The sequence below is a fragment of the Haemorhous mexicanus genome, chromosome 13, assembly GCF_027477595.1.
Source record: "Haemorhous mexicanus isolate bHaeMex1 chromosome 13, bHaeMex1.pri, whole genome shotgun sequence".
NCBI classification, from domain to species: Eukaryota; Metazoa; Chordata; class Aves; order Passeriformes; family Fringillidae; genus Haemorhous; species Haemorhous mexicanus.
This window is the reverse complement of record NC_082353.1, coordinates 4,131,785-4,156,349: the sequence shown is the minus strand read 5'-3', so window position 1 is coordinate 4,156,349 and position 24,565 is coordinate 4,131,785. Positions and strand designations below refer to the sequence as shown.

Below are 24,565 nucleotides of genomic sequence, written 5' to 3'. Positions count from 1 at the left end.
TCGGGCTCCGTTTTGCCCATCCCAGTCCCTGTGGGATCATCCCGATCCCCATCCCGATCCCTGCTCTTCCTCCTCCATCCCGGGAGGGGTTTGGCCCCAAATTCCCGAAAAAAACCCCAAGAAATTTGTGGGATTTGGGGAACGGATCGCGCTCCGCTCCCGCCGCTCCTCATCCCGAAGTTCCCATCCCATTCCCGACATTCCCCGTCCATCCCAGCGAATCCCAAATCCCGGGAAAAGCTGGGAGCCGCCTCCTCCCCCCCAAAGCTCAGCCCCAAGCCCCGCTGGGCCGGGTTTAAATCCCTCAAGCCCCGCGCCTGGCCCCCGGCCAAGCCTCCATGGAGGGGATAAAGATCCCAAAGTTTTCCCAAAATCCCAAAGTTCCCGCAGTTCCCGGAGCCTGCGGAGCCTCCCGAGCTGCATGGCCGGGCCGGGCCGGCCTTTAGACCGAGCTTAGCAAAGCCCGGCTCGGCGGGGGGAGTCGCAGGCGCGGCCGGAAGGAGGGGAAGCAGGAGAGAAGGAAAAGGTAAACCGGGATTTGGGGTTTTTCCCTCTTTTCCCCTCCCCCTTTCCGCGGTCTTGGGGTTGTTTCCTCTCCCGGCTCGGCTGAGAATTCCAAGGTGGGAATTTGGGATCAAATCCTGCCCGGGGAGTGCGGGAATTCCCACCAAAAATTCCCAAAATAATCCCAAATTCCGACCCTCCCAACCCCAGCAGGGATTTAACCACCAGCGCACCCAAATCCTGCCCAGGGGGTGCCGGAATTCCCAAAAATCCCAAATTCCGCCCCCCCTGCAGGGGTTTAACCCCCAGTTCCCCTTTTCCCGGGGGCTGCAGATTCCCAGGATCAGGAAAATTCCCCAAAAATCCCAAATTCCGCCCCCCCAGCAGCGATTTCACCCCTGGTTTCCCTCTGCCTGGGGTCTCTTGTCATTCCAGGATCAGAGAAATCCCAAAAAAATCCCAAATTCCGCACCCCCCCCCCCCCCCCCCCCCGCAGGGATTTCACCCCCAGAGGACCCAAATCCTGCCCGGGGGCGGTGGGAATTCCCAAAAATCCCCCCAAAAATCCCAAATTCCAGCTCCCAGCATGGGTTTAACCCCCGGGTTCCCTTTCCCTGGGGGTTGCAGAATCCCAGGATCAGGATTTGGGATTCTGGGAATGGGGGAACTGCAGGGAATTGGGGGGAATTTTGGGGTGGGATCAAGGAGAATGGGAATGGGGTTGGGAATAGGGTCAGGAATGGGGTTGGGAAGGGGGTTGGGAAAAGCTGGAGCAGCTCCAAGGGTTCTGGGAATGGGAAAACTGTGGGGATTTTGGGGTGGGATTTGGAATGGGGTCGGGAATGGGATTGGGAATGGGATTGGGAAGAGCTTGAGAATGGGGTTGGGAATGGGGTTGGTATTGGGAATGGGGTCAGGAAGGGGGTTAGGAAAAGCTGGAGCAGCTCCCAGGATTTTGGAAATGGGAGAACTGTGGGGATTTTGGGGTGGGATTTGGTATGGGGTTGGGAATGGGGTTGGAAAAAGCTGGAGCAGCTCCCAGAATTCTGGGAATGGGGGAACTTTGAGGATTTTGGGGGGAATTTTGGGGTGGGATCAAGGAGAACCAGGAATGGGGTTGGGAATGAGGTTGGGAATGGGATCAGGAATGGGGTTGGGAATGGGATTGGGAAGAGCTGGAGCAGCTCCCAGGATTTTGGGAATGGGGGAACTGTGGGGATTTTGGGGTGGGATTTGGAATGGGGTCGGGAATGGGATTGGGAACAGGGTCGGGAATGGGGTTGGGATTGGGAATGGGGTCAGGAATGGCGTTGGGAAAAGCTGGAGCAGCTCCTGGGGTTCTGGGAATGGGGGAAGTGGAGGAATTTTGGGGGAATTTTGGGTTGGGAATGGGAATGGGGTCAGGAATAGGGTCGGGAAGGGGGTTGGGAAAAGCTGGAGCAGCTCTCAGGATTTTGGGAATGGGGGAACTTTGAGGATTTAGGGGGGAATTTTGGGGTGGGATCAAGGAGAACGGGAATGGGGTTGGGAATGGGAATGGGATTGGGAAGAGCTGGAGCAGCTCCCGGAGTTCTGGGAATGGGGGAACTGCAAGGATTTAAGGGGGAATTTTGGGGTGGGATCAAGGAGAACCGGAATGGGATCAAGAATGGGGTTGGGAATGGGATCAAGAATGGGGTTGGGAATGGGGTTGGGAAGAGCTGGAGCAGCTCCCGGCTCTCCCGGGATTTTGGGAATGGGGGAACCACGGGGATTTTGGGGTGGGCTCGGGAATGGGGTTGGGAAAAGCACCTCCAGGAGCTCCTCAATCTCTTGGGATGGTCCCGGAATCCCTTGGGAATCTCTGAGATGTTTGCGGGGTTTGGAGCGCTCCAGGGCTGCTTTTCCAGAGGTTTTTCCCCAAAAAAACCTGGGAGAGGCTTTGGGGGTTCAGGAGCTCTGGCCCTTTGTTCCCACGGCTTTTTTGGGATCGTTTTGGGATCGCCGAGTTTGGGTCTTTTGGGGGGTGCCGGGGTGGGATCTGATCCTAAATCCACTTTTGGGATTTGCAGGGATTGGGATTGGGAATTTAGGGCAATTCATGATGATCCCAACCCCCCAGCCCAAGAATTCCCTGGAAAAGCCGGGAATGAAATTTGGATCATTTTGATTAAAAACTGGATTGGGATCTGGGAATTCCCTCCCGGACCCTTTTCCATTCCCGGTTTTATTATGGGAATTCCCTCCCAGATCTCTCTCCCATTCCCAGTTTTGTTCTGGGTTTGTGGAATTCCCTCCTGGATCCCATTCCTGGTTTTATTTTGGGATCTGGGAATTCCCTCTAGATCCCCTCTCCATTCCCAGCTTTATTCTGGGAATTTTCTCCTGGATCCCTTTTCCCTTCCCGGTTTTATTCTGGATCCCCTTTTCCCCCTCCTGGTTTAATTCCAGGATTTGGGAATTCCCTCCTGAATCCCATTCCCGGTTTTATTCTGGATCCCCTTTTCCCACTCCCACTTTCATTCCAGGATCTTGGAATTCCCTCCTGGATCCTTTTCCTCTTCCCGGTTTCATTCTGGGAATTCCCTCCAGGATCTCATTCCCGGTTTTATCCCGGATCCCGAAGTTCCCGGGAGCAGGGGCTGGGGGATGGGCGGGAGTTTCCCTGGAGCGCTCCAAGGTCGCGGGAGGAGCGGCGGGATCGGATTCCAAGGAAAACGCGGGAGCTGGGAAGGGCCCGGCCGGGAATGCGGATCCCGCTGGGATCTTGGCGTTCCCGCCTCTTTTTTTTGGGATTTCGGGAGTCAGGAGGGAGCTGAGGGATCCAATTCCATGGTGGGGGACAATTCCCGGGGTGCTCCAGAGGTGGAAAATCAGGAATGAGCCGGGAATGAGAGTTCCCAGGAAATCGGGAATGAGCCTTCCCTGTCCTGAAAGTCGGGAATGAGCTGTTCCCTGTGTCCTGGGAGGCTGAAAAAATCAGGAACTCCTAAACCCCATTCCCAAAATCCCAAATCCCAAACCCCATTCCCAAAATACCAAAGGCAATTCCCAAAGCCCACTCCCGAATCCCCTACCCCATTCCCAAAATCCCAAAGCCCATTCCCAGCTCCCAAACCCGGGATGGGATTTGGGATGGGATCTGGGGTGGGATCTGGGATTGGGATGAGATTTGGGATTTGAGGTTTGGGATTTGGGATTTGGGATCACCCTGACAAGGACTGTGGAGGGGGCGGGCTCTGATTCCCGGTGGATTTTTGGGAGGGGAGGCACAAATCCCAAATTTTCCATCCTGGCACAGGGGAAATCCCAGGAAAAGCTGCCGGGGCTGCTGTGCCAGCGGTGCCAGGGGGTGACAGCTGGTGGCAGTTGGTGACAGTGCCACTGCTGGGGAGCAGCTGCCGGGATCTCTTGGATCCATCCCAATCCCAATCCCAATCCCGATCCCCATCCCAGTCCCGATCCCAATCCTGAGGGAATTCCAGGGCTGGAGCAGAGCCAGCCCCAGCTGTCCCCTCGCAGCCCTGGGGACACTGGGGACATCCCAGAGCTCGGGTGTCCCCAAATCCCGGGGTGTCCCTGAGGCTGCTGCCACCGTCCCTTGGGGACATTCCCGAGCCGTGTCCCCGGAATGTCCCCGGGGCTGCTCCCGCTCCCCCTTGGGGACATCGGGAAGGGCCATCCCGGAGCTGCTCCCGGGGTGTCCCCAAGCCCTGGGATGTCCCCAAGCCCTCGGGTGGCACTTGGGGACATTTCTGGCCTTGTCCCGGCCAAACTGACCCGGAATTCCCGGGATGGGGCTGGGGACAGTTCCCGGGCTCACCATGTCGCCGCTGGTGGCACTTTGGGGACAGCGCCGCTGTCCCTCCCCCTTCCCCCCGCGACCTTCGCGCCGCTTTTCCAGCTCCGAGAATTCCCAGGAAAACCCAAACAAAGGCGGGAGCAGCTCCGGAGCCTCGGGATCGGCCCTGGGAGCGGCCCCCGCCCCCCCCCCCCCGGCTGCGGGAACAACGGGGATCAGCTGGGATTTGGGATCAGAGCCGTTTTCCCGGTTTTTCCCCGCTTTTCCCGGCATTTTTCCTGCTTTTCCCAGCATTTTTCCCTCTTTTCCCCACACATTCCCCCCCTTTCCCCAGCATTTTCCCCCCTTTTCCCAGCTTCTTTCCCACTTTTCCATCCCCCATCCCTTTTCCCAGCATTTTTGCCTCTTTTCCTGCCTTTTTTCCCACTTTTCACCACTTCTTTCCCACTTTTCCAGCCCCCTTCCATTTTTCCAGCTCCCATCCCAGTTTTCCAGCCTCCATCCTTCTTTTCCTGGAATTTTTCCCCGCTTTCCCAAGAATTTTCCCCACATTTTTTCCCCTCTTTTCCTGGTGTTTTTCCCTGTGTTTTTCCCATTTTTCCCGGCATTTTCCCCACTTTCCCACTGTTTTTCTCAGCTTTTTCTCCACTTTTCCATTATTTTTCCCACTTTCCTGGGGTTTTTCCCACTTTCCCGGGGTTTTTCCCGCTTCTCCAGCCGCGGGGATCCCGGCGGGGGAGGGGCAGCCATGGCCCCCAACGGCTCCGTGGGATTTCGGGATTCCCCCCCGGAGCCGGGAATTTTCCTGGACGAGGATTTGGGATCCGACTGGTACATCTACGAATCCACGGAGTCCACGCCCCACGATGAGTGAGTGTCCCCAAAATGTCCCCAAAAGTGGCCTCAAAAGGTCCCCCAAAGTGTCCCCAGAATGTCCCCCAGAGTGTCCCCTAAAATGTCTCCTAAAATGGCCCTAAAAATATCCCCAAAAGTGTCCCCAAAATGGCCCAAAAGTGGCCCCAAAAATGTCTCCAAAAGTGGCCCCAAAAGTGTCCCAAAAGTATCCCAAAAATGTCCCCAAAGTGTCCCCAAAGTGTCCCCAAAGTGTCCCCAAAATGTCCCCAAAATGTCCCCAAAATGTCTGCAAAATTTGCCCCAAAAGTGGCCCCAAAAGGACCCCAAAATTGTCCCCAAAATGTCCCCAGAATGCCCCCAAAATGTCTCCAAAGTGGCCCCAAAAGTGTCCCCAAATATCCCCAAAAGTGCCCCCAAAAGTGGCCCCAAAAGTGTCCCCAAAAATGTCCCCAAAAGTGTCCCCAAATATGTCCCCAAAATGTCCCCAAAGTGGCCCCAAAAGTGTCCCCAAAATGTCCCAAAACTACCCCCAAAATATTCCCAGAGTGTCCCCAAATGTCCCCAAAATGTCCCCAAGTTCCCTTCCCTGAGTTTTGGACCCTCTAAAAATCCTGGGATTTTTGGTCATTCCCAGATTCATTCCTGGATTTTTGGCCTTGGGATTTTTTGGGCCAGCCCTGTCATTCCCAGATTTATTCCCATCAAAATCTGGGATTTATCCCATTTCTCCCGGCCCTTTTAGGATTAATCTCACCAAAATCTGGGATTTTCCCCATTTCCCCCATTTTTCCTGGCCCTTTTAGGGTCAAACCCAAAATCTGGGATTTTCCCCGTTTTTCCCCGGCCCTTTTAGGGTCAAGCCCCCCGAATCCGGGATTTTTCCATTTTTCCAGCCTTTTTCCCGACGCCATCCCGGAATGCCGCCCCACACTCTCCCCCCAGCTGTACCACGCCGTCATGGCTCCCATTTCCGTGAGTATCCACCCCAACATCCCCACCCCCACCCCAAAATTCCCGGGAAAAAAACCCAATCCTGTGTCCCCACATTCCATTCCCATTCGTCTTGGATGGATTTTCCCCCCCAAGCCATCCCAGAATTCCCAGATTTCTGGGATTTCGCTTCCCTGTGGGATGAGAACTCCAAAATTCCTCCCAAATCATTCCCAGGATCCTTTTTCCATGGATTTATGGGACTTCCATGAGGATCCCATCATTCCCATCATTCCCAGGTCTCTTTTCCATGGATTTATGGGGTTTCCATGGGGTTCCCATATTTTCCATGATTCCCAGGATCCCTTTCCCATGGATTTATGGAGTCTCCATGGGGTTCCCATCATTCCCAGGCCCCTTTTTCCATGGATTTATGGGATCTCCATGAAGATCCCATCATTCCCATCATTCCCACCATTCCCAGATCTCCTTTCCATGGATTTATGGGGACTTCCATGAGGATCCCATCATTCCCATCATTCCCACCACGCCCAGGTCTCTTTTCCACGGATTTATGGAGTCACCATGGCGTGCCCATATTTTCCATGATTCCCAGAACCCTTTTCCATGGATTTATGGGATCTCCATGAAGATCCCATCATTCCCAGGACCCTTTTCCATGGATTTATGGGGTGTCCATGGGGTTCCCGGCGCTCCAGGCCCCTTTTCCATGGATTTCCATCCCCTTCCAGCTGGCCGTGATCCTGGCCTTGTCCTTCCTGGTCAAGCGCCGCCGGCTCCACCTGAGCTGCTGGAACGGCGTCCCGGGATTGCTCAGGTAAGGAATTCCCAAAATCCTGCTGATCCCTCCCCGCAAAGGGCTTGGAATTCCCAAAATCCCTTCCTCGGAGAGGGCTTGGAATTCCCGAATCCCCTCCCTGGAAACTGCTCGGAATTCCAAAACGCCGCTGATCCTTCCTTAGAAAGGACTTGGAATTCCCCAAATCCTCACTCTGGAAAGGTCTCAGAATTCCCAAATCCCATCCGCGTAAACAACTTGGAATTCCCAAAATCCCCTCCATGGAAAGTGCTCCGAATTCCCAAAACCCTGCTCATTCCTCCCTGGAAAGGACTCAGAATGCCCAAAATTTCATCCCTAGACAGGACCCAGAATTTCCAAAGTCCCTCCCTGGGAAGACCTTGGAGGTCCTTGGAGAGGACCTGGAATTCCCAAAACCCATCCTTGGAAACAACACGGAATTCCTGAATCCCATCCCTGCAAAGGGCTCAAAATTCCCAAAATCCCCTCCGTGGAAAGGGAATTCCCAAAATCCCATTACTGGGAAGGAGCAGGAATTCCCAAAGTGCCTCCCTGGGAGGAGCAGGAATTCCCAAAATCCCATTCTTGGAAAGGAGCAGAAATGGGAATTCCCAAAATCCCATTCTTGGAAAGGAGCAGGAATTCCCAAAATCCCATTCCTGGGAAGGAGCGGGAATTCTCAAAATCCCATTCCTGGGAAGGAGCGGGAATTCCCAAAATCCCATTCTTGGGAAGGAGTGGGAATTACCAAAATCCCATTCCTGGGAAGGAGCAGGAATTCCCAAAATCCCATTCTTGGGAAGGAGCAGGAATTCCCAAAATCCCATTTCTAGGAAGGAGCGGGAATTCCCAAAATCCCATTCCTGGGAAGGAGCAGGAATTCCCAAAATCCCCTTCCTGGGAAGGAGCAGGAATTCCCAGAGTGGCCTCCCTGGGAAGGGCTGGGAATTCCCGCAGTCCCTCCCTGGGAAGGGCTGGGAATTCCCGCAGTCCCCCCCCGGGAGGAGCGGCATTCCCGACCGGGGCCGTTGCAGCCCCGGGAATCTCCTGGAGCAGGACGGGCACCGCGCCGTGGCCGCCGCCGGCTTCGCGCTGCTCTGCTCCGAGCTCGGCCGGATCCTGACGGACCCGCGCCCGCTGCCCCTGCTGCCGCCCGCCGAGGGGACATCCATGGGGACATCCATGGGGACATCCATGGGGACACCCGCCATGGGGACACCCGCCGCCCGCGGTGAGACTCAGAGCGCCCAAATCCCATCCTGGGGAGGGCTCGGAATTCCAAAATGGCATCCCTGGGGAGGGTCAGAATTCCCCAAATCCCCACTCTGGGAAGGGTCAGAATTCCCAAATCCCCACTCTGGGAAGGGTCAGCATTCCCAAATCCCATCCCTCGGAAGGGTCAGAATTCCCAAATCCCCACTCTGGGAAGGGTTTGGAATGCCCAATCCTATCTCTGGGAAGGGCTCAGAATTCCCAAATGGCATCCCTGGGGAGGGTCAGAATTCCCCAAATCCCCACTCTGGGAAGGGTCAGCATTCCCAAATCCCCACTCTGGGAAGGGTCAGAATTCCAAAATCCCATCCCTCGGAAGGGTCAAAATTCCCAAATCCCCACCTGGGAAGGGTTTGGAATGCCCAATCCTATCTCTGGGAAGGGCACAGAATTCCCAAATGGCATCCCTGGGGAGGGCTTGGAACACCCAAAATCCCCACTCTGGGAAGGGTCAGCATTCCCAAATCCCCACCCTGGGAAGGGTCAGCATTCCCAAATCCCCACTCTGGGAAGGGTCAGAATTCCAAAATCCCATCCCTCAGAAGGGTCAGAATTCCCAAATCCCCACCTGGGAAGGGTTTGGAATGCCCAATCCTATCTCTGGGAAGGGCACAGAATTCCCAAATGGCATCCCTGGGGAGGGCTTGGAACACCCAAAATCCCCACTCTGGGAAGGGTCAGAATTCCCAAATCCCCACTCTGGGAAGGGTTTGGAATGCCCAATCCTATCTCTGGGAAGGGCTCAGAATTCCAAAATGGCATCCCTGGGGAGGGTCAGAATCCCCAAATCCCCACTCTGGGAAGGGTCAGAATTCCCCAAATCCCCACCCTGGGAAGGGTCAAAATTCCCAAATCCCCACCCTGGGAAGGGTTTGGAATGCCCAATCCTATCTCTGGGAAGGGCTCAGAATTCCCAAATGGCATCCCTGGGGAGGGTCAGAATTCCCCAAATCCCCACCTGGGAAGGGTCAGAATTCCCAAATCCCCACTCTGGGAAGGGTCAGAATTCCCAAATCCCATCCCTCGGAAGGGTCAGAATTCCCAAATTTCCACTCTGGGAAGGGTCAGCATTCCCAAATCCCCACTCTGGGAAGGGTCAGAATTCCCAAATCCCATCCCTCGGAAGGGTCAAAATTCCCAAATCCCCACCGGGGAAGGGCTCAGAATTGCCAAAACCCCCAGCTGGGAAGGGTCAAAATTCCCAAATCCCCACCCTGGGAAGGGTTTGGAATGCCCAATCCTATCTCTGGGAAGGGCTCAGAATTCCCAAATGGCATCCCTGGGGAGGGCTTGGAACACCCAAAATCCCCACTCTGGGAAGGGTCAGAATTCCCAAATCCCCACTCTGGGAAGGGTCAGAATTCCCAAATCCCCACTCTGGGAAGGGACAGAATTCCCAAATCCCATCCCTCGGAAGGGTCAAAATTCCCAAATCCCCACCGGGGAAGGGCTCAGAATTGCCAAAACCCCCAGCTGGGAAGGGTCAGAATTCCCAAATCCCCACTCTGGGAAGGGTTTGGAATGCCCAATCCTATCTCTGGGAAGGGCACAGAATTCCCAAATGGCATCCCTGGGGAGGGCTTGGAACACCCAAAATCCCCACTCTGGGAAGGGTCAGAATTCCCAAATCCCCACTCTGGGAAGGGTCAGAATTCCCAAATCCCATCCCTCGGAAGGGTCAAAATTCCCAGATCCCCACCAGGGAAGGGCTCAGAATTGCCAAAATCCCCAGCTGGGAAGGGTCAGAATTCCCAAATCCCCATTCTGGGGAGGGCTTGGAATTCCCAAATGGCATCCCTGGGAAGGGCTTGGAATTCCCAAATCCCCACCTGGGAAGGGCTCAGAATTCCCAAATGGCATCCCTGGGAAGGGCTTGGAATTCCCAAATCCCCACTCTCAGAAGGGCTCAGAATTCCCAAATGGCATCCCTGGGAAGGGCTTGGAACTCCCAAAATCCCATCCATGGGAAGGGCTCAGAATTCCCAAATTCCCCACCCCACAAAGGGCTCGGAATCCCCAAATCCCATCCCTGGGAAGGGCTGGCTGGGCTGGTGGAAGTGACCCCGTGTCCCCAGGGTGGTGACAGCATCCCCAGGGCGATGGCAGTGACTCGGTATCCCTGGGGGGATGGCAGTGTCCCCAGGGCGGTGGCAGTGTCCCAGGGCGGTGGCAGTGTCCCCAGGGCGGTGGCAGTGTCCCAGGGCAGTGGCCGTGTCCCCAGGGCGGTGGCAGTGTCCAGGGTGGGGCAGTGTCCCCAGGGTGATGGCCGTGTCCCCAGGGTGATGGCAGTGTCCCCAGGGCGATGGCAGTGTCCCGGGTGGTGGCAGTGTCCCAGGGCGATGGCAGTCCCAGGTGGTGGCAGTGTGCCGAGTGGTGGCAGTGTCCCCAGGGTGGTGGCAGTGTCCCAGGGTGGTGGCAGTGTCCCAGGGCGGTGGCAGTGTCCCCAGGGCGATGGCAGTGTCCCGGGTGGTGGCAGTGTCCAGGGTGGGGCAGTGTCCCAGGGTGGGGCAGTGTCCCAGGGTGGTGGCAGTGTCCCGGGTGGTGGCAGTGTCCCAGGGCAGTGGCAGTGTCCCAGGGCGGTGGCAGTGTCCCAGGTAGTGGCAGTGTCCCCAGGTGGTGGCAGTGTCCCCAGGGCGGTGGCAGTGTCCCAGGGCGATGGCAGTCCCGGGTGGTGGCAGTGTCCCCAGGGTGATGGCAGTGTCCTGGGTGGTGGCAGTGTCCCCAGGGCAGTGGCAGTGTCCCAGGGCGGTGGCAGTGTCCCAGGGCGATGGCAGTCCCGGGTGGTGGCAGTGTCCCCAGGGTGGTGGCAGTGTCCCCAGGGCGGTGGCAGTGTCCCAGGGCGATGGCAGTCCCGGGTGGTGGCAGTGTCCCCAGGGTGATGGCAGTGTCCTGGGTGGTGGCAGTGTCCCCAGGGCGGTGGCAGTGTCCCAGGGCGGTGGCAGTGTCCCAGGGCGATGGCAGTCCCGGGTGGTGGCAGTGTCCCCAGGGTGGTGGCAGTGTCCCCAGGGTGATGGCAGTGTCCCAGGTGGTGGCAGTGTCCCAGGGCAGTGGCAGTGTCCCCAGGGCAATGGCAGTGTCCCAGGTGGTGGCAGTGTCCCAGGGCAGTGGCAGTGTCCCGGGCGGTGGCCGTGTCCCCCTGTCGGTGTGTCCCCCGGTGCCGCGCGCTGAGGCGGCGCTGTGTCCCTGCAGAGTTCTGGAAGGTTCTGGCCCTGCTCTATTTCCCGGCGCTGTACTCGCCCCTGCTGGCCTGCGCCGGCCCCCCGCCACCGCCTGGGCTACGCCGCGGGGACCCTGCTGGCCTGGGGACACTGCGGGGCGCAGGCCTGGCGCCGCGCGCAGTGTCCCCTGGAGCCCCAGGTGGGTGGCACCGCGGTGGCCCTGAGGTGGCACGGCTTGCTGGGGTGGCGCTGAGGGGTCTTGGCTGCCTTGTCACCTCCTTGAGTGACCCTGAGGTGGCACGGCTTGCTGGGGTGGCCCTGAAGTGTCATGGCTTACTTGTCACCTCCTGAGGTGGCCCCGAGGGGTTGTGGCTCCCTTGTCACCACCGAGAGTGGCCCCAAGGCCGGGAAAAGAACAGCGAGGTGGCCCCAGGTGGAGGTGGCTTCCTGGAGTGGCCCTGAGGCACCGTGGCTCCCTGGCCAGCCCCCAGTGTGTCCCTGCAGTGTCCCCTGGCTGGGCTGGTGGCAGTGACCTGACCCCATGTCCCCGGGGTGGCGGCAGTGACGTGGTGTCCCTGGGGGTGGTGGTGGTGGCGTCCCCAGGGGGGTGGCAGTGTCCCCAGGGTGGTGGCAGTGACATGGTGTCCCTGGGGGTGGTGGTGGTGGCGTCCCCGGGGGGGTGGCAGTGTCCTCGGGGTGGTGGCAGTGACGTGGTGTCCCTGGGGGGTGGTGGTGGTGGTGTCCCCGGGGGGGTGGCAGTGTCCTCGGGGTGGTGGCAGTGACATGGTGTCCCTGGGGGTGGTGGTGGTGGCGTCCCCAGGGGGGTGGCAGTGTCCCCAGGGTGGTGGCAGTGACATGGTGTCCCTGGGGGTGGTGGTGGTGGTGGCGCCCCCCGGGGGGTGGCAGTGTCCCCAGGGTGGTGGCAGTGACGTGGTGTCCCTGGGGGTGGTGGTGGTGGTGTCCCCAGGGGGGTGGCAGTGTCCCCAGGGTGGTGGCAGTGACGTGGTGTCCCTGGGGGTGGTGGTGGTGGCGTCCCCAGGGGGGTGGCAGTGTCCCCAGGGTGGTGGCAGTGATGCGGTGTCCCCAGGGCAGTGGCAGTGACCCCATGTCCCTGGGGGTGGTGTCATTGACCCTGGGGTGGTGGCAGTGACCCCATGTCCCTGGGGGTGGTGGCAGCGACCCAGGGGTAGTGTCATTGACCCTGGGGTGGTGGCAGTGACCTCAGGGCGGTGGCAGTGAGCCCGTGTCCCCAGGGGTGGTGGCAGTGAGCCCATGTCCCCGCACAGATCCACGGGCTGTACTCGCTGCTGTCCCATGTCCCCGCGCTGCTGTCCCTGTCCCTGCTCAGCCTCTGGTACCCGGCGCTGCTCCTGCGCAGCCTCCGCAGCGGGGACAGCCCCGAGCCGTGGGTACGGACACGGGAAATCGGGATTTGGGAGCTTGGGAACTTGGGATTGGGATCGGGATCAGGATTGGCATCAGGATTGGGACTGGGATTGGTCTCGGGATCAGGATCAGGATCCGGGCTGGGATTGGCATCGGGTTTGAGAGCCTGACTGGGACCAGGATCAGGATTGGGACTGGGATCAGGGTCAGGATCAGGATTGAGAGCCTGATTGGGATCAGGGTTGGGATCGGGATCAGGATCGGGATCAGTGTTAAGCTTGATGAGGATCGGGATTGGGATTGGGATTGGGATCAGGACCGGGATCTCCGTACATTCCCCTCCTGGCCCTGCTGCTGGGGGTTCTCAGTTGCTATCCCGGGACTGGGATTGGGATTGGGATTGGGATCAGGATCTCCATGCGTTCCCCTCCCGGCCCTGCCGTGTGGGTTCTTCGTTGCTGTCCCCACGCCAGCAGCAGGGTCAGGAAATTCCTCCGGGATAAATCCCTTACACAAGAGGCTCCCAGCAACAATGGCTCCCTTCAGGCCGGCTCCGGGCTCTCCTCCTTTTCCTGGATAATCCCCAGAGCTCAGAGCTTTGTTGGGAAGAGAGGAGGGAAAAGCGGGAAAGGCCTGAGGTGACCCCGGCAGGGGTGAGCGAAGGATCCCAGAGGGGTTTGGGAACAAAATCCCACTTTATTCCCACTTTTCCGTACCAATGCCTCACTTTCCTTACGCCGGCCTGGGGTCGGGAATTCCTGTTGGGATCCTCCTGGGATGAGGGGGTGGCCAGGGCAGCTCTGCCACCCCAAATCCATCTGTTATCCCCAGATTTCCGGGAAAAGCTATTACAGGAAGTACCTCAAGGCCCTGCTGTCCAAGCGGGGCCGGAAGGGGAGGTAAGGATGGAAATTCCCATTCCCAGCAAATCCCATTCCCAACAATTCCCATTCCCGGCAAATCCCATTCCCAAAGGTCGGGAATGTCACCCTCCCCCACCTCCCACAGCTCTGTCAAGATCGATGAGAGCCTCAGCTCCCGGATCCGCTCCTACCTGCTCTCCTACGTCTACATTCCGGAGGAAGGTGGGCACCTGGAAAATCCCATGGAATCCGGGAATGGTTGGGGTTGGGATTTATGGATCAGCCAGGCCATTCCCAAAATCCTGGGTTGCTCCAAGCCCTGTCCAACCAGGCCTGGCTTGGAGCCCAAATCCAGCCGTGCTTGGGGCGGGGATCCATAAATCCATGGAAAAGGGGTCTTGGGAGTGATGGGAATGATGGGGATCCCATGGAGACCCCATAAATCCATAGAATTGTGGGAAACCCATGGAGGGCCCATAAATCCACGGAAAAGGGTTCTGGAAATGATGGGAACACCCTGGAGGCCCTATAAAGCCATGGAAAAGGGGTCCTGGGAGTGATGGGATCCCCATGGAGGCCCCATAAATCCATGGAAAAAGGGTCCTGGGACAATTCCAGGGAGTTTGGGGCAGCCATGGTTTTCCTGGGAAAGCTTGGCCAGGGAAGGATGGGAGCAGGCAGGGGCTGGAAAAGGGAATTGCCCTGCACTGAGGGAGTGAAATCCTGGGAATGTAGAGCCATTCCCATCCATGGAGGGGACAGGGAATATCCCGAGTTTCCATGGAAAAGCAGGATGGAGCCATCCGTCCATTCCCGACTCTCCATTCCAGCAGGAATTCCCTGTGGAAAACCCATTCCAAAGGGTGTTCCCTTTGCTGGGTGCAACCTGATCCTGCTCCACCACCCCAAATTCCCAACTTTTCCCTCCAGGATTCCGGATCCCGCTGAAGCTGGTGGTGTCCGTCACCGTGGCCTTCATCGCCGTCTACCAGGTGACATTCCTGGAGGATCCTGGGTGTCACCTGGGAATGGTGTTAAAATTCTTTCCAGAATTCCGCGCTCCCATAAATCCTGAAATCCCACGGGAGCTGAGTTGTAAATCCTGAAATCCTGCAGATCTGTGCTGTAGATCCCCAAATCCCGCAGGATCCAAGCTGTAGATCCCCAAATCCCATGGAATCCAAGCCTTAGTTCCCGTGGGATCCAGGCAATGAATCCCTAAATTCCATGGGATCTGTGCTGTAAATCCATAAATCCCATGGGACCCATGCAGTAAATCCTGTGGGATCCGAGCCATAAATTCCTAAATCCCACAGGATATGAGCCATAAATCCTGAAATCCTGTGGGATCCGAGCTGTAAATCCTGCAGGATCCAAGCCGTAAACCCCAAAATCCTGTGGAATCCGACCATAAATCACAAAATCCCGCTGGATTTGAGCCATGAATCCTTTAGGATCTGGGCTGTAAATCCCTAAATCCCCTGGGATCCATGCTGTAAAACCCAAAATCCTGTGGGATCTGAGCCATACATCCCTAAATCCTGCGGGGTCCGTGCTATAAATCCTGCATGATCCAGGCCATAAATTCCTAAATCCTACGGGATCCACGCCGTAAATCTCAAAATCTGTGTGATTTGAGCCGTGAATCCTGTGGGATCCCAGCTGTAAATCCCAAAATCCCACGGGATCCAAGCCGTAAATCCCGTGGGATTTGAGCTGTTAATCCCGCAGGCTCTGAGCTGTAAATCCCGAAATCCTGTGGGATCTGAGCCACAAATCCCGAAATCCCGGGGGATCCGAGCGGTAAATCCTGAAATCCCGCAGGTGGCGGTGCTGCTGCTGGTGGCCGTGGTGCCCACGCTGCGGATTGTCCGTGCGGGAATGACCAAGGACGTGGTGGTGCTGCTGGTGCAGTTCGGGCTGGTGCCCTCGCAGGGCGCGGCCGCGCCCGGGGACATGGAGCAGGAGCTGCGCACCGCCCGCCACTTCCTGTGGGCCCTGGAAGGTGCAGCCCCACCCCAACCCCCTTCCCCATCCCAATCTGGATCTGGATCCTGATCCCGATCCCGATCTTGATCCCAATCCCCATCCTGATCCCAATCCCGATCCTGATCCCAATCCCGATCCCAATCCGGATCTGGATTCTGATCCCGATCCCGATCCTGATCCCAATCCAGATCCTGATCCCAATCCCGATCCCAATCTGGATCTGGATCCTGATCCCAATCCCGATCCTGATCCCAATCCCAATCCTGATCCCAATCCCGATCCCAATCTGGATCTGGATCCTGATCCCAATCCCGATCCTGATCCCAATCCCGATCCCAATCCGGATCTGGATTCTGATCCCGATCCCAATCCTGATCCCAATCTGGATCCTGATCCCAACCCCAGTCCTGATCCCCATCCTGTTCCCAATCTGGATCCTGATCCCAATCCCAATCCGAATCTGGATCCTGATCCTGATCCCAATCCTGATCCCAGCCCAGGTCCTCATCCCAAACCCGATCCCAGTCCCAATCTAGACCCCGATCCTGATCCCAATCCCGATCCCAGTCCCAATCTAGATCCCAATCCTGATCCCAATCCAGATCCCAATCCGGATCTGGATCCCAATCCCAATCTGGATGCTGATCCCAATCCCAATCCCAATCCCAATCCCAATCCCGATCCCAATCCAGATCCCGGCCAGAGCCACACTCCAGAGGGGATTCCAGAGTGATTTCCCCAGGATTCCCCGCCTGGAGGATGGGATGGGGCGGATTCCAGAGGGATTTTGGGAGGATGGGATGGGGCAAATTCCAGAGGGTTTCTGGGAAGATGGGATGGGGTGGATTCCAAGGGGATTTTGGGAGTGGCTGGCAGGGACTGGGAGGATTCCAGGGGGACTTCGGGAGAATGGGACAGGACAGATTCCAGAGGGATTTCCAGGAGATTCCTGGCCAGAGGATGGGATGGGAGAGAATCCAGGGGGATTTTGGGAGGACGGGATGGGGCAGATTCCAGGGGGATTTCCAGAGGATGGGAAGGGGTGGATTCCATGGGATGGATTCCCGGGGGATTTTGGGAGGATTCATCACCTGGAGGATGGGATGGGGTTGATTCCAGAGGGATTTTGGGAGGATGGGATGAGGCAGATCCCAGAGGGATTTCCAAAAGATTCCCAGCCCAGAGGACGGGATGAGGAGGATTCCAGAGGGATTCTGGGAGGATGGGATGAGGAAGAATCCAAGGGGACTTTGGGAGTGGCTGGCAGGGATGGGGCAGATTCCAGGGGGATTTCAGGAGGGTTCCTCACCCGCAGGATGAAATTGGGCAGATTCCGGGGGGATTTCCAGAAGATTCCTGCACCAGAGGATGGGATGGGGCAGATTCCAGAGGGACCTTCGGAAGATTCCCCACCTGGAGGATGGGATGGGGTGGATTCCGGAGGGATTTTGGGAGCAGCTGACAGGGATGGGGCTGTGCCAGGCTGGCGCGTGCCAAGGCGGGAAGAGACTCCGGGAAAAGCCGTTGGGAAGAGCCGGAGGGAAGAGCCAGAGGGAAGAGCCAGCAGATGCTGCGGGCTTGGAAATGTGCTGGAAGTGAACAGATGGGCCTGGATCCCTGGAGAGTGGAAATCCTTGGATGGGGGATGAGGGAAGAGCAGGGAAGAAGGAATTCCAGGGATTAGGGAATCTCAGGGATCAGGGAATAGCAGCGATCAGGGAATTTCAGGGATGAGGGAATAGGGATGAAGGCAGAGCAGGGATGAGGGAATTCCAGCGATCATGGAATAACAGGGATGAGGGAATTCCAGGGATAAAGGAATTTCAGGGATGAGGGAATTTCAATAAAGGAATTTCAGGGATCAGGGAATTCCAGGGACCAGGGAATACCAGGGGTGCTCCCCTCATTCCTTGGGATCCCACCAGCTCCAGGGAGGATTTCTGGGGCTTTTCCTGGATACCCAAACCTCTCTCATCCCATTTTTTCCCTCCTCCCACTTTCCTGTGGATCCCTTTTCCCAAGACCCCCATCCCAGTTTGCTCCAGGGATTTTCCCAGATTTCCCATCCCCTTTTCCCTCTCTCTGTCCCCTCCATCCCCCCTTGGGAGCTGAAGGAGAGAGTGACAAAAGGAGGGAAACTGAGGCACGGTGCCAATCCCTCATTTCCAAGGCACAATTCCCAGCAAAACCCTGCTCCTGGCATTGCTCCTGATCCCAAATCCAGGATTTTTTTCCCGTTTTTCCGCAGTGTGCTACATCTGCTCGCTGGTGCTGTGCTGCCTGCTCACCTGCGCCATGCTGCTCAGGAGCCTGGGCATGCACAGGTGGGGCCGGCCCTGCTCCCGCCATTCCCAGGCCTGCCATTCCCAGTCGCAATATTCCCATTCCCAATACCCCCAGCCCCATTCCCAATATTCCCCTTCCCGATGTTCCCAGCCCCATTCCCAATGTTCCTATTCCCATTCCCAATATTCCCAGCCCCATTCCTCATGTCCTGCCCCCATTCCCAACATCCCCATCCCCATTCCCAACGTCCCCATCCCTATTCCCAATATCCCCATGCCCATTCCCAATATCCCTGGCCCCATTCCCAATATTCCCATTCCCAACCTCCCCATCCCCATTCCCGATGTTCCCATTCCCAACGTCCCTATCCCTTTTCTCAATATCTCCATCCCCATTCCCGATATTCCTGCCCCCACTCCCAATATTCCCATTGCCATTCCTGATGTCCCCATGCCCATTCCCAATGCCCCTGTCCCCATTCCCAATGTTCCCATCCCCATTCCTTCTGTCCCCATTCCCGATGACCCCATCCCCATTTCTGATGTCCCCATCCCCATTCCCAATATTCCCAGCCCCATTCCCGATATTCCCATCCCCATTCCCAGTGTCTCTGGCCCCATTCCCAATGTTCCCATCCCCGTTCCCAATATTCCCATCATCATTCCAAATATCCCTGTTCCCCATTCCTGATGTGCCCATGCCCATTCCCAATGTCCCTGACCCCATTCCCAATATTCCAACCATCATTCCCAATGTTCCCATTCCCGATATCCCCATCCCCATTCCCAATGTTCCCAGCCCCATTCCTGATGTTCCTGGCCACTTTCCAAATGTTCCCATTTCCAATGTTCCCATCCCCATTCCCTCTGTCCCCATCCCCATTCCCAATATTCCCACCCCCATTCCCAACATTCCTATTCCCAACATTCCCATTCCCAGTGTTCCCATTCCCGATATCCCCATCCCCATTCCCAATGTTCCCAGCCCCATTCCTGACGTTCCTGGCCACTTTCCAAATGTTCCCATTTCCAATGTTCCCATCCCCATTCCCTCTGTCCCCATCCCCATTCCCAATATTCCCACCCCCATTCCCAACATTCCTATTCCCAACATTCCCATTCCCAGTGTTCCCATTCCCGATATCCCCATCCCCATTCCCAATGTTCCCAGCCCCATTCCTGATGTTCCTGGCCGCTTTCCAAATGTTCCCATTTCCAATGTTCCCATCCCCATTCCCTCTGTCCCCATCCCCATTCCCAATATTCCCACCCCCATTCCCAACATTCCCATTCCCAATGTCCCTGCCCCCATTCCCAGTGTTCCCATCCCCATTCCCGATGTTCCCATCCCCATTCCCAACATCCCCATTCCCAACATTCCCATTCCCAACGTTCCCATTCCCGATGTCCCCGCCCCCGTTCCCGACGTTCACATTCCCAATGTCCCCATTCCCGATGTCCCTGTCCCCCGTTCCCGGGCCGGGATCAATCCGGGGCCGTTTTCCATCCAGGTCCAACCTGCGGGCGCTCTACCAGGGCGCCGTGCTGGACGTGTTTTCCAAGGCCCACATCCTGCGGCCTTCCCGGGAATCCCTCGTCTGCTGGATGGCCTTCTCCAGCTTCCAGGCTGCCTTTGCCTGCCTGGGTACCGGGATTTTGGGATCACGGCATGGGGGATCCCGGTTTTCCTAAGGATTCAGCAGTGATTCCCTGTTTTTGCCCCATTTCCTCAAATGGAATCTGGCTGATTTTGGGAGCATGGGGTGGTTGGGAATTGGGAAAACCAGGAAAAAATAATTGGAATGATTGGGTTGGGAATTCAAAGAGGAAGAAGGGGTGGGATGATGCCTGGGTAATGGAATTTTGGGATCACAGGATGGGGGATCCCGATTTTTTTCAGGATTAAGTGACAATTCCCTATTTTCGCCCCTTTTCCGGGGGAGAGTTTTAGCCCCATTTCCTCAAATGGAATCTGGTTGATTTTGGGAGTCTCGGATGGTTGGGAATTGGGAGAAAACTGGAAAAATAATTGGAAAAACTGCCAAAAGATCAGAAAAGATTGGGTTGGGAATTCAAAGAGAAGGAAGGGGTGGGATGATGCCTGGGTAATGGAATTTTGGGATCATGGGATAGACATCCCAATTTTCCTCAGGATTAAGCAGCAGTTCCCTGGTTTTGTTTCATTTCTCTGAGGGTTTTAATCCTCTTTTCCCCAAACGTGATCTGCCGAGTTTTGGGAATGCTGGATGGTTGGGAATCAGGAAAAAATGGAAAAGTAATTGGAAAAATTGTGTTTGGAATTCCAAGAGGAAGAAGGGGTGGGATGATGCCTGGGTTTGGCTCGATCCCAAATATTTAGGTGGGAAAAGCTCTGGAAGCCTCTGATCCTCGGCGCATTCTGGGGGCTCCTCGTCCCCATCCCAGCCTGGATCATCCTGGGAATGGGGAGGGGGACCCCAAAAAGAGGGAAAATCTGCACTCCACCCCCAGGAATTGTGGGAACAATCCCTTGGGAATGAGGACCTGGTTTTGGGGACTGGCGGGGTTTTTATGGGATTGGCGGGAAAGCCCCGTGCAGGGATTTGGGGAATGAGAGCCGTTTTTCCATCCTAGATTCCCGCTCCGTGTTCCCATTCCAGGTCTCCTGATCCAGCAGGTGATTTTCTTCCTCTGCTTCGTGGCCTTCACCTTCCTGGTGGTGATCCCGCTCCAGCTCGGCACCAGCTCCCCACTCTTTGGGATCATCCGGAACATGTGGTGAGCTGGGAAGGGCTGGGAACCCCAAGGAATGGCCGTGGAGGGGTTTGGGATGCTCCATTTGGGGTCTTTCCAACCCCACTGGAGGTTTCTGCTGCCTGGGGCGATGCCTTGGGACATTCCCAGTGCCTTGGGACATTCCCAGTGTTTTGTTACATTCCTGGTGTCCATCCCTCTCTTTGGGGTGATCCGGAACACGTGGTGAGCTGGGAAGGGCTGGAAACCCCAAGGAATGGTCCTGGATAGGTTTGGGATGCTCCATTTGGGGTTTTTCCAACACCACTGGGGATTCCTGCCTGTGGCGATATTTTGGGACATTCCCGGTGTTTTGGGACATTCCCAGTGTCCATCCCACCCTTCCAGGCCCTTCTGGCTGACCCTGGTGGTGGCTGTGCTCATGCAGCACCTCCTGGCCCATTTCCAGTTCCTGGAGCAGCATTCCCTGCAGAAGGAGATCACCAACAGGTACGGGGACACCGCCATCGTCCCCCATTGTCCCCCGTTGTCCCCAGGGTGGGGGTTGGCAGGAATTCCAGGCTCCCACGGAGGTTTCTCCAGATGTTCTGGCCTGGATTTTGGTGGGGTGACACCAGCGGGGGTGGCCCTGCTCCACCGGCCCTGTTTCCAAGGCTGGGCAGGCCCAGATCCCTCAGGATCGGCCGGGTGGGGTCAGTCACGGCTGGCAGATGTCCCCCACTCAGGGGTGGTGTCACCACCCGTGACCAAGGTGACAGAGGGACACAGGCGTCCTGTGCCACCCCCTGACAGGGCACAGAGGTTCTCCTGGTGCCCATCCCAAACCGGCAGATGTTGTCCCTCACTCCCACATGTTGTCACCACCCGAGACCGGGGTGGCAGAGGGACGCAGGTGTCCCCCTGGCAGGTCAGCGTGGCTCTCCTGGAGTCCATCCCAGGCCACCAGCCGATGTCCCTCACTTAGGTGTGGTGTCACCACCCGTGACCAAGGTGACAGAGGGACCCAAGTGTCCTGTACCACCCCCTGGCAGGGCACAGAGACTCTCCTGGTGTCCATCCCAAACCACCGGCAGATGTCCCTCACTCAGGGATGGTGCCACCACCCGAGACCGGGGTGACAGAGGGACCCAGGTGTCCTCCTGGCAGGCCAGCGATGCTCTCCTGGAGCTGGTGGCCTCCATCCCAAAATCCCATCCCCGCATTTTGGCCGGTTCTTCACTCTCCAAGGAGACAAGGAGCTCCTGACGGTTCTCCAGGAGCCTGGCAGGACATTGGCTTCTCCCAGCGGGATGGAGCCACCCGGGCTGGCCGCGGGCTGGGCCGGGAGGTTTGGGGTGGCCGGAGTTTTCCCGGGAAGGGCCATCCCGTGGTCCGTGTGCCCCGCAGGCGCGCGCTGTCCATCGTCACCTTCCTGCTCTTCCCCACCAACGTCCTGGTGGGCGCCATGGCCGCGGTCTGGCGCGTGGTCATCTCCGGCCTCTACAACGCCGTCCACTTCTGCCGGCTGGACGTCAGCCTGCTGCACCGCGGCGTGGAGACCTTCGACCCAGGTGGGACGGCGAGAGGTCACCGTGCCACCAGCGGGGTCCTCGTCCCACCACGGGGTTTGGGATGGGGACCCGGAGGTGCTGGGATTGAGGGTGGCCCCAAACGCTGGGAATGGGACACCTGGAGCAGGTGGCTTCTCCTGATTCCTGCTTTTTAGCCCAAAAAAATTAGTGGTGACCTTGGAGCTTCACCAGAGGTCACCTCATGTCCTGGGATGGAGAAGAAAGGACCTCAGGGCTTCTCCCGTTTTTCCTGTGGGATTGAGGGTGGCTTGGAAATGGGACGATGGCAGCAGGTGGCTTCTCCCAATTCCTGGCTGATCCCAAAAAATTGGGAATGACCTTTGGGGTTCCACCAGCTGTTACCTTGTGTCTTGGGATAAAGGAGGGGTGACCTTGGGGGACATCGAGCCTTCCTCTGTTTTTCCTGCTGGGATTGAGGGTGACTTCAGACCATTGGGAATGGAACATCTGGAGCGGGTGGTGCCAGCTGGGGCCTACATTTGTATTCCCAAAAAAGTGGGGATGAAAAAGTAGGTTTGGGATTTTACCTGATCTCCTGGGATTACAGGGAGGGGACCTCAGGGGACCTCCTGGGATTAAGGGGAGGGGACCTCAGGGGAGCTCAGGCCCACCCCTCCTGTTCCCGCTGGGATTGTGGGAGCATGGAGACCAGAGCGTGGAGACCAGGGCTCCGGGGTGGGAATGGGGAATGCTGTCCCCAGTGAGGGCGCGGTGTCCCCGCAGGGTACCGCACCTACTGCCACTACCTGAGGGTGGAGGTCAGCCAGTGCCACCCGCTGCTGAAGGCCTTCTGCTTCCTGCTGCTCCAGCCCGGCCGGCCGGAGCCGCCGGCACCGCCCCGGGACACCCAGCTGGAGGAAGGTGGGACCTGGGGGCACCGGGGGGACTGGGGGGAAGGGACAGGATGGTGACCTCTGGGTGGCACTTCTGGTCGGTGTGGGGACACCTCCATCCATCCATCCATGGATTCACGGATCCATCCATCCATCCATCCATCCATCCATCCATCCATCCATCCATCCATCCCTCCATCATCCATCATCCATCCATCATCCATCCATCCATCCATCCATCCATCATCCATCCATCCATCCATCCATCCATCCATCCATCATCCATCCATCCATCCGTCCATCCATCATCCATCCATCCATCCATCATCCATCCATCCATCCATCCATCCATCATCCATCCATCATCCATCCATCATCCATCCATCCATCCATCCATCCATCCATCCATCCATCCATCCATCATCCATCCATCCATCCATCCATCCATCCATCCATCCATCCATGGACTGATCCCACTCCAGGATAGGGATGGGGCTCTTTGGGCTGTGGTGGGATCTTGGTGGCTCCAGGAAAATGGGGCTGGGAGTGGCATCCTGGAATCCTGGAACACTTTGGGTTGGAAAGGCCCTTAAAGCCCTGCAAGGACACTTCCCACTATCCTAGGTTGCTCCAAACCCCCTCCGACCTTTCCTTGGGCACTTCCAGGCATCCTGGGGCAGCCACAGCTCCTCTGGGAATTCCATCCCAGCCAGGAATTCCGTCCCAATCTCCCCTTTCCCAGCAGGAATCCATCCCTCTGCACCTCATCCCAACCTCTCTCCCGCTCTCCTGGTGCTTTTCCAGGCCCTGAATCCTCTCCCTGCTGCTCCCGTCTCCTTCCAGGCCTCCAGCTGATGCATCCCAAGCGCCCGGCTCCGGGAAGGGCGCGGAGCCGGCGGATCCGGGCGCGCTGGTGGGTGGCCTACACGCTCCTGCACAACCCCTCACTGACCGCTTCCCGAAAAACCGCGCTGGCCGACCCCGCAGCCAACGGTGCCCAGCTCGGCGTTCCCAGGCCCTGAATTCCTGGGAATCCCATCCCATCACCCATCTCCCATCCCCGAATTTCGGGCGCTTCCCGTGCCCTTTCCCAGCCTCTGGACTCTCTCCGAGGGTTTATCCCTAAATCCACGCCGAGCCACTCCGGAGCTCCAGAGATCACTCCTCTGAGCCCAGCCTGGATGGAGCCGAGACAAGGAAAACGCTCCCAGCATCCCAAAATTATTTTGGGATTCACTCCTGCAACCAGCCTGGTTCTCAGCAGCTTTTCCAGCACAGGACAATTCCCAGGGAACTGGGAGAGGAGCTCGGAGGGATCCCCAGCCGGCCAAAAGAATTCTCAACCACCGGGAATTACCCAGCAGCTCCACGTGGGAGAAAATTCCCATTCCCGTCTTCTCCCTTCCCGCTCTCGGCTCCATCTGGGCTCCACATCCACTCCTGGGACGTTTTTTTCCCCAATTATTGAAGGATCAAATCCCACCCTGCTCCCCGTCCTCTTCCATTCCCGGTTTCGTGTCGATCCCGGGGTTTTCCAGGGCTGGGATCCATGGAAAGCCACGCTGGGAAGAGCAGGGGAAGGAGA

The 24,565-nt window shown here is 57.4% G+C and overlaps 1 protein-coding gene across 1 annotated transcript; it reads left to right on the top strand.

The window, feature by feature from the left end:
* Nucleotides 1–385: 385 nt before the first annotated feature.
* STRA6 (signaling receptor and transporter of retinol STRA6) lies at nt 386–24,565 on the top strand. The gene is given in 19 exon segments (XM_059858431.1): nt 386–526; nt 5,003–5,155; nt 6,034–6,112; nt 6,823–6,908; nt 7,925–8,121; nt 11,352–11,416; nt 11,418–11,519; nt 12,607–12,729; nt 13,538–13,605; nt 13,715–13,791; nt 14,500–14,561; nt 15,394–15,574; nt 17,807–17,882; nt 19,355–19,488; nt 20,483–20,600; nt 20,964–21,065; nt 21,963–22,126; nt 22,871–23,008; nt 23,824–24,565. Coding segments are annotated over 18 exon segments (2,073 nt in total). The 5' UTR covers nt 386–526; nt 5,003–5,033; the 3' UTR covers nt 24,003–24,565.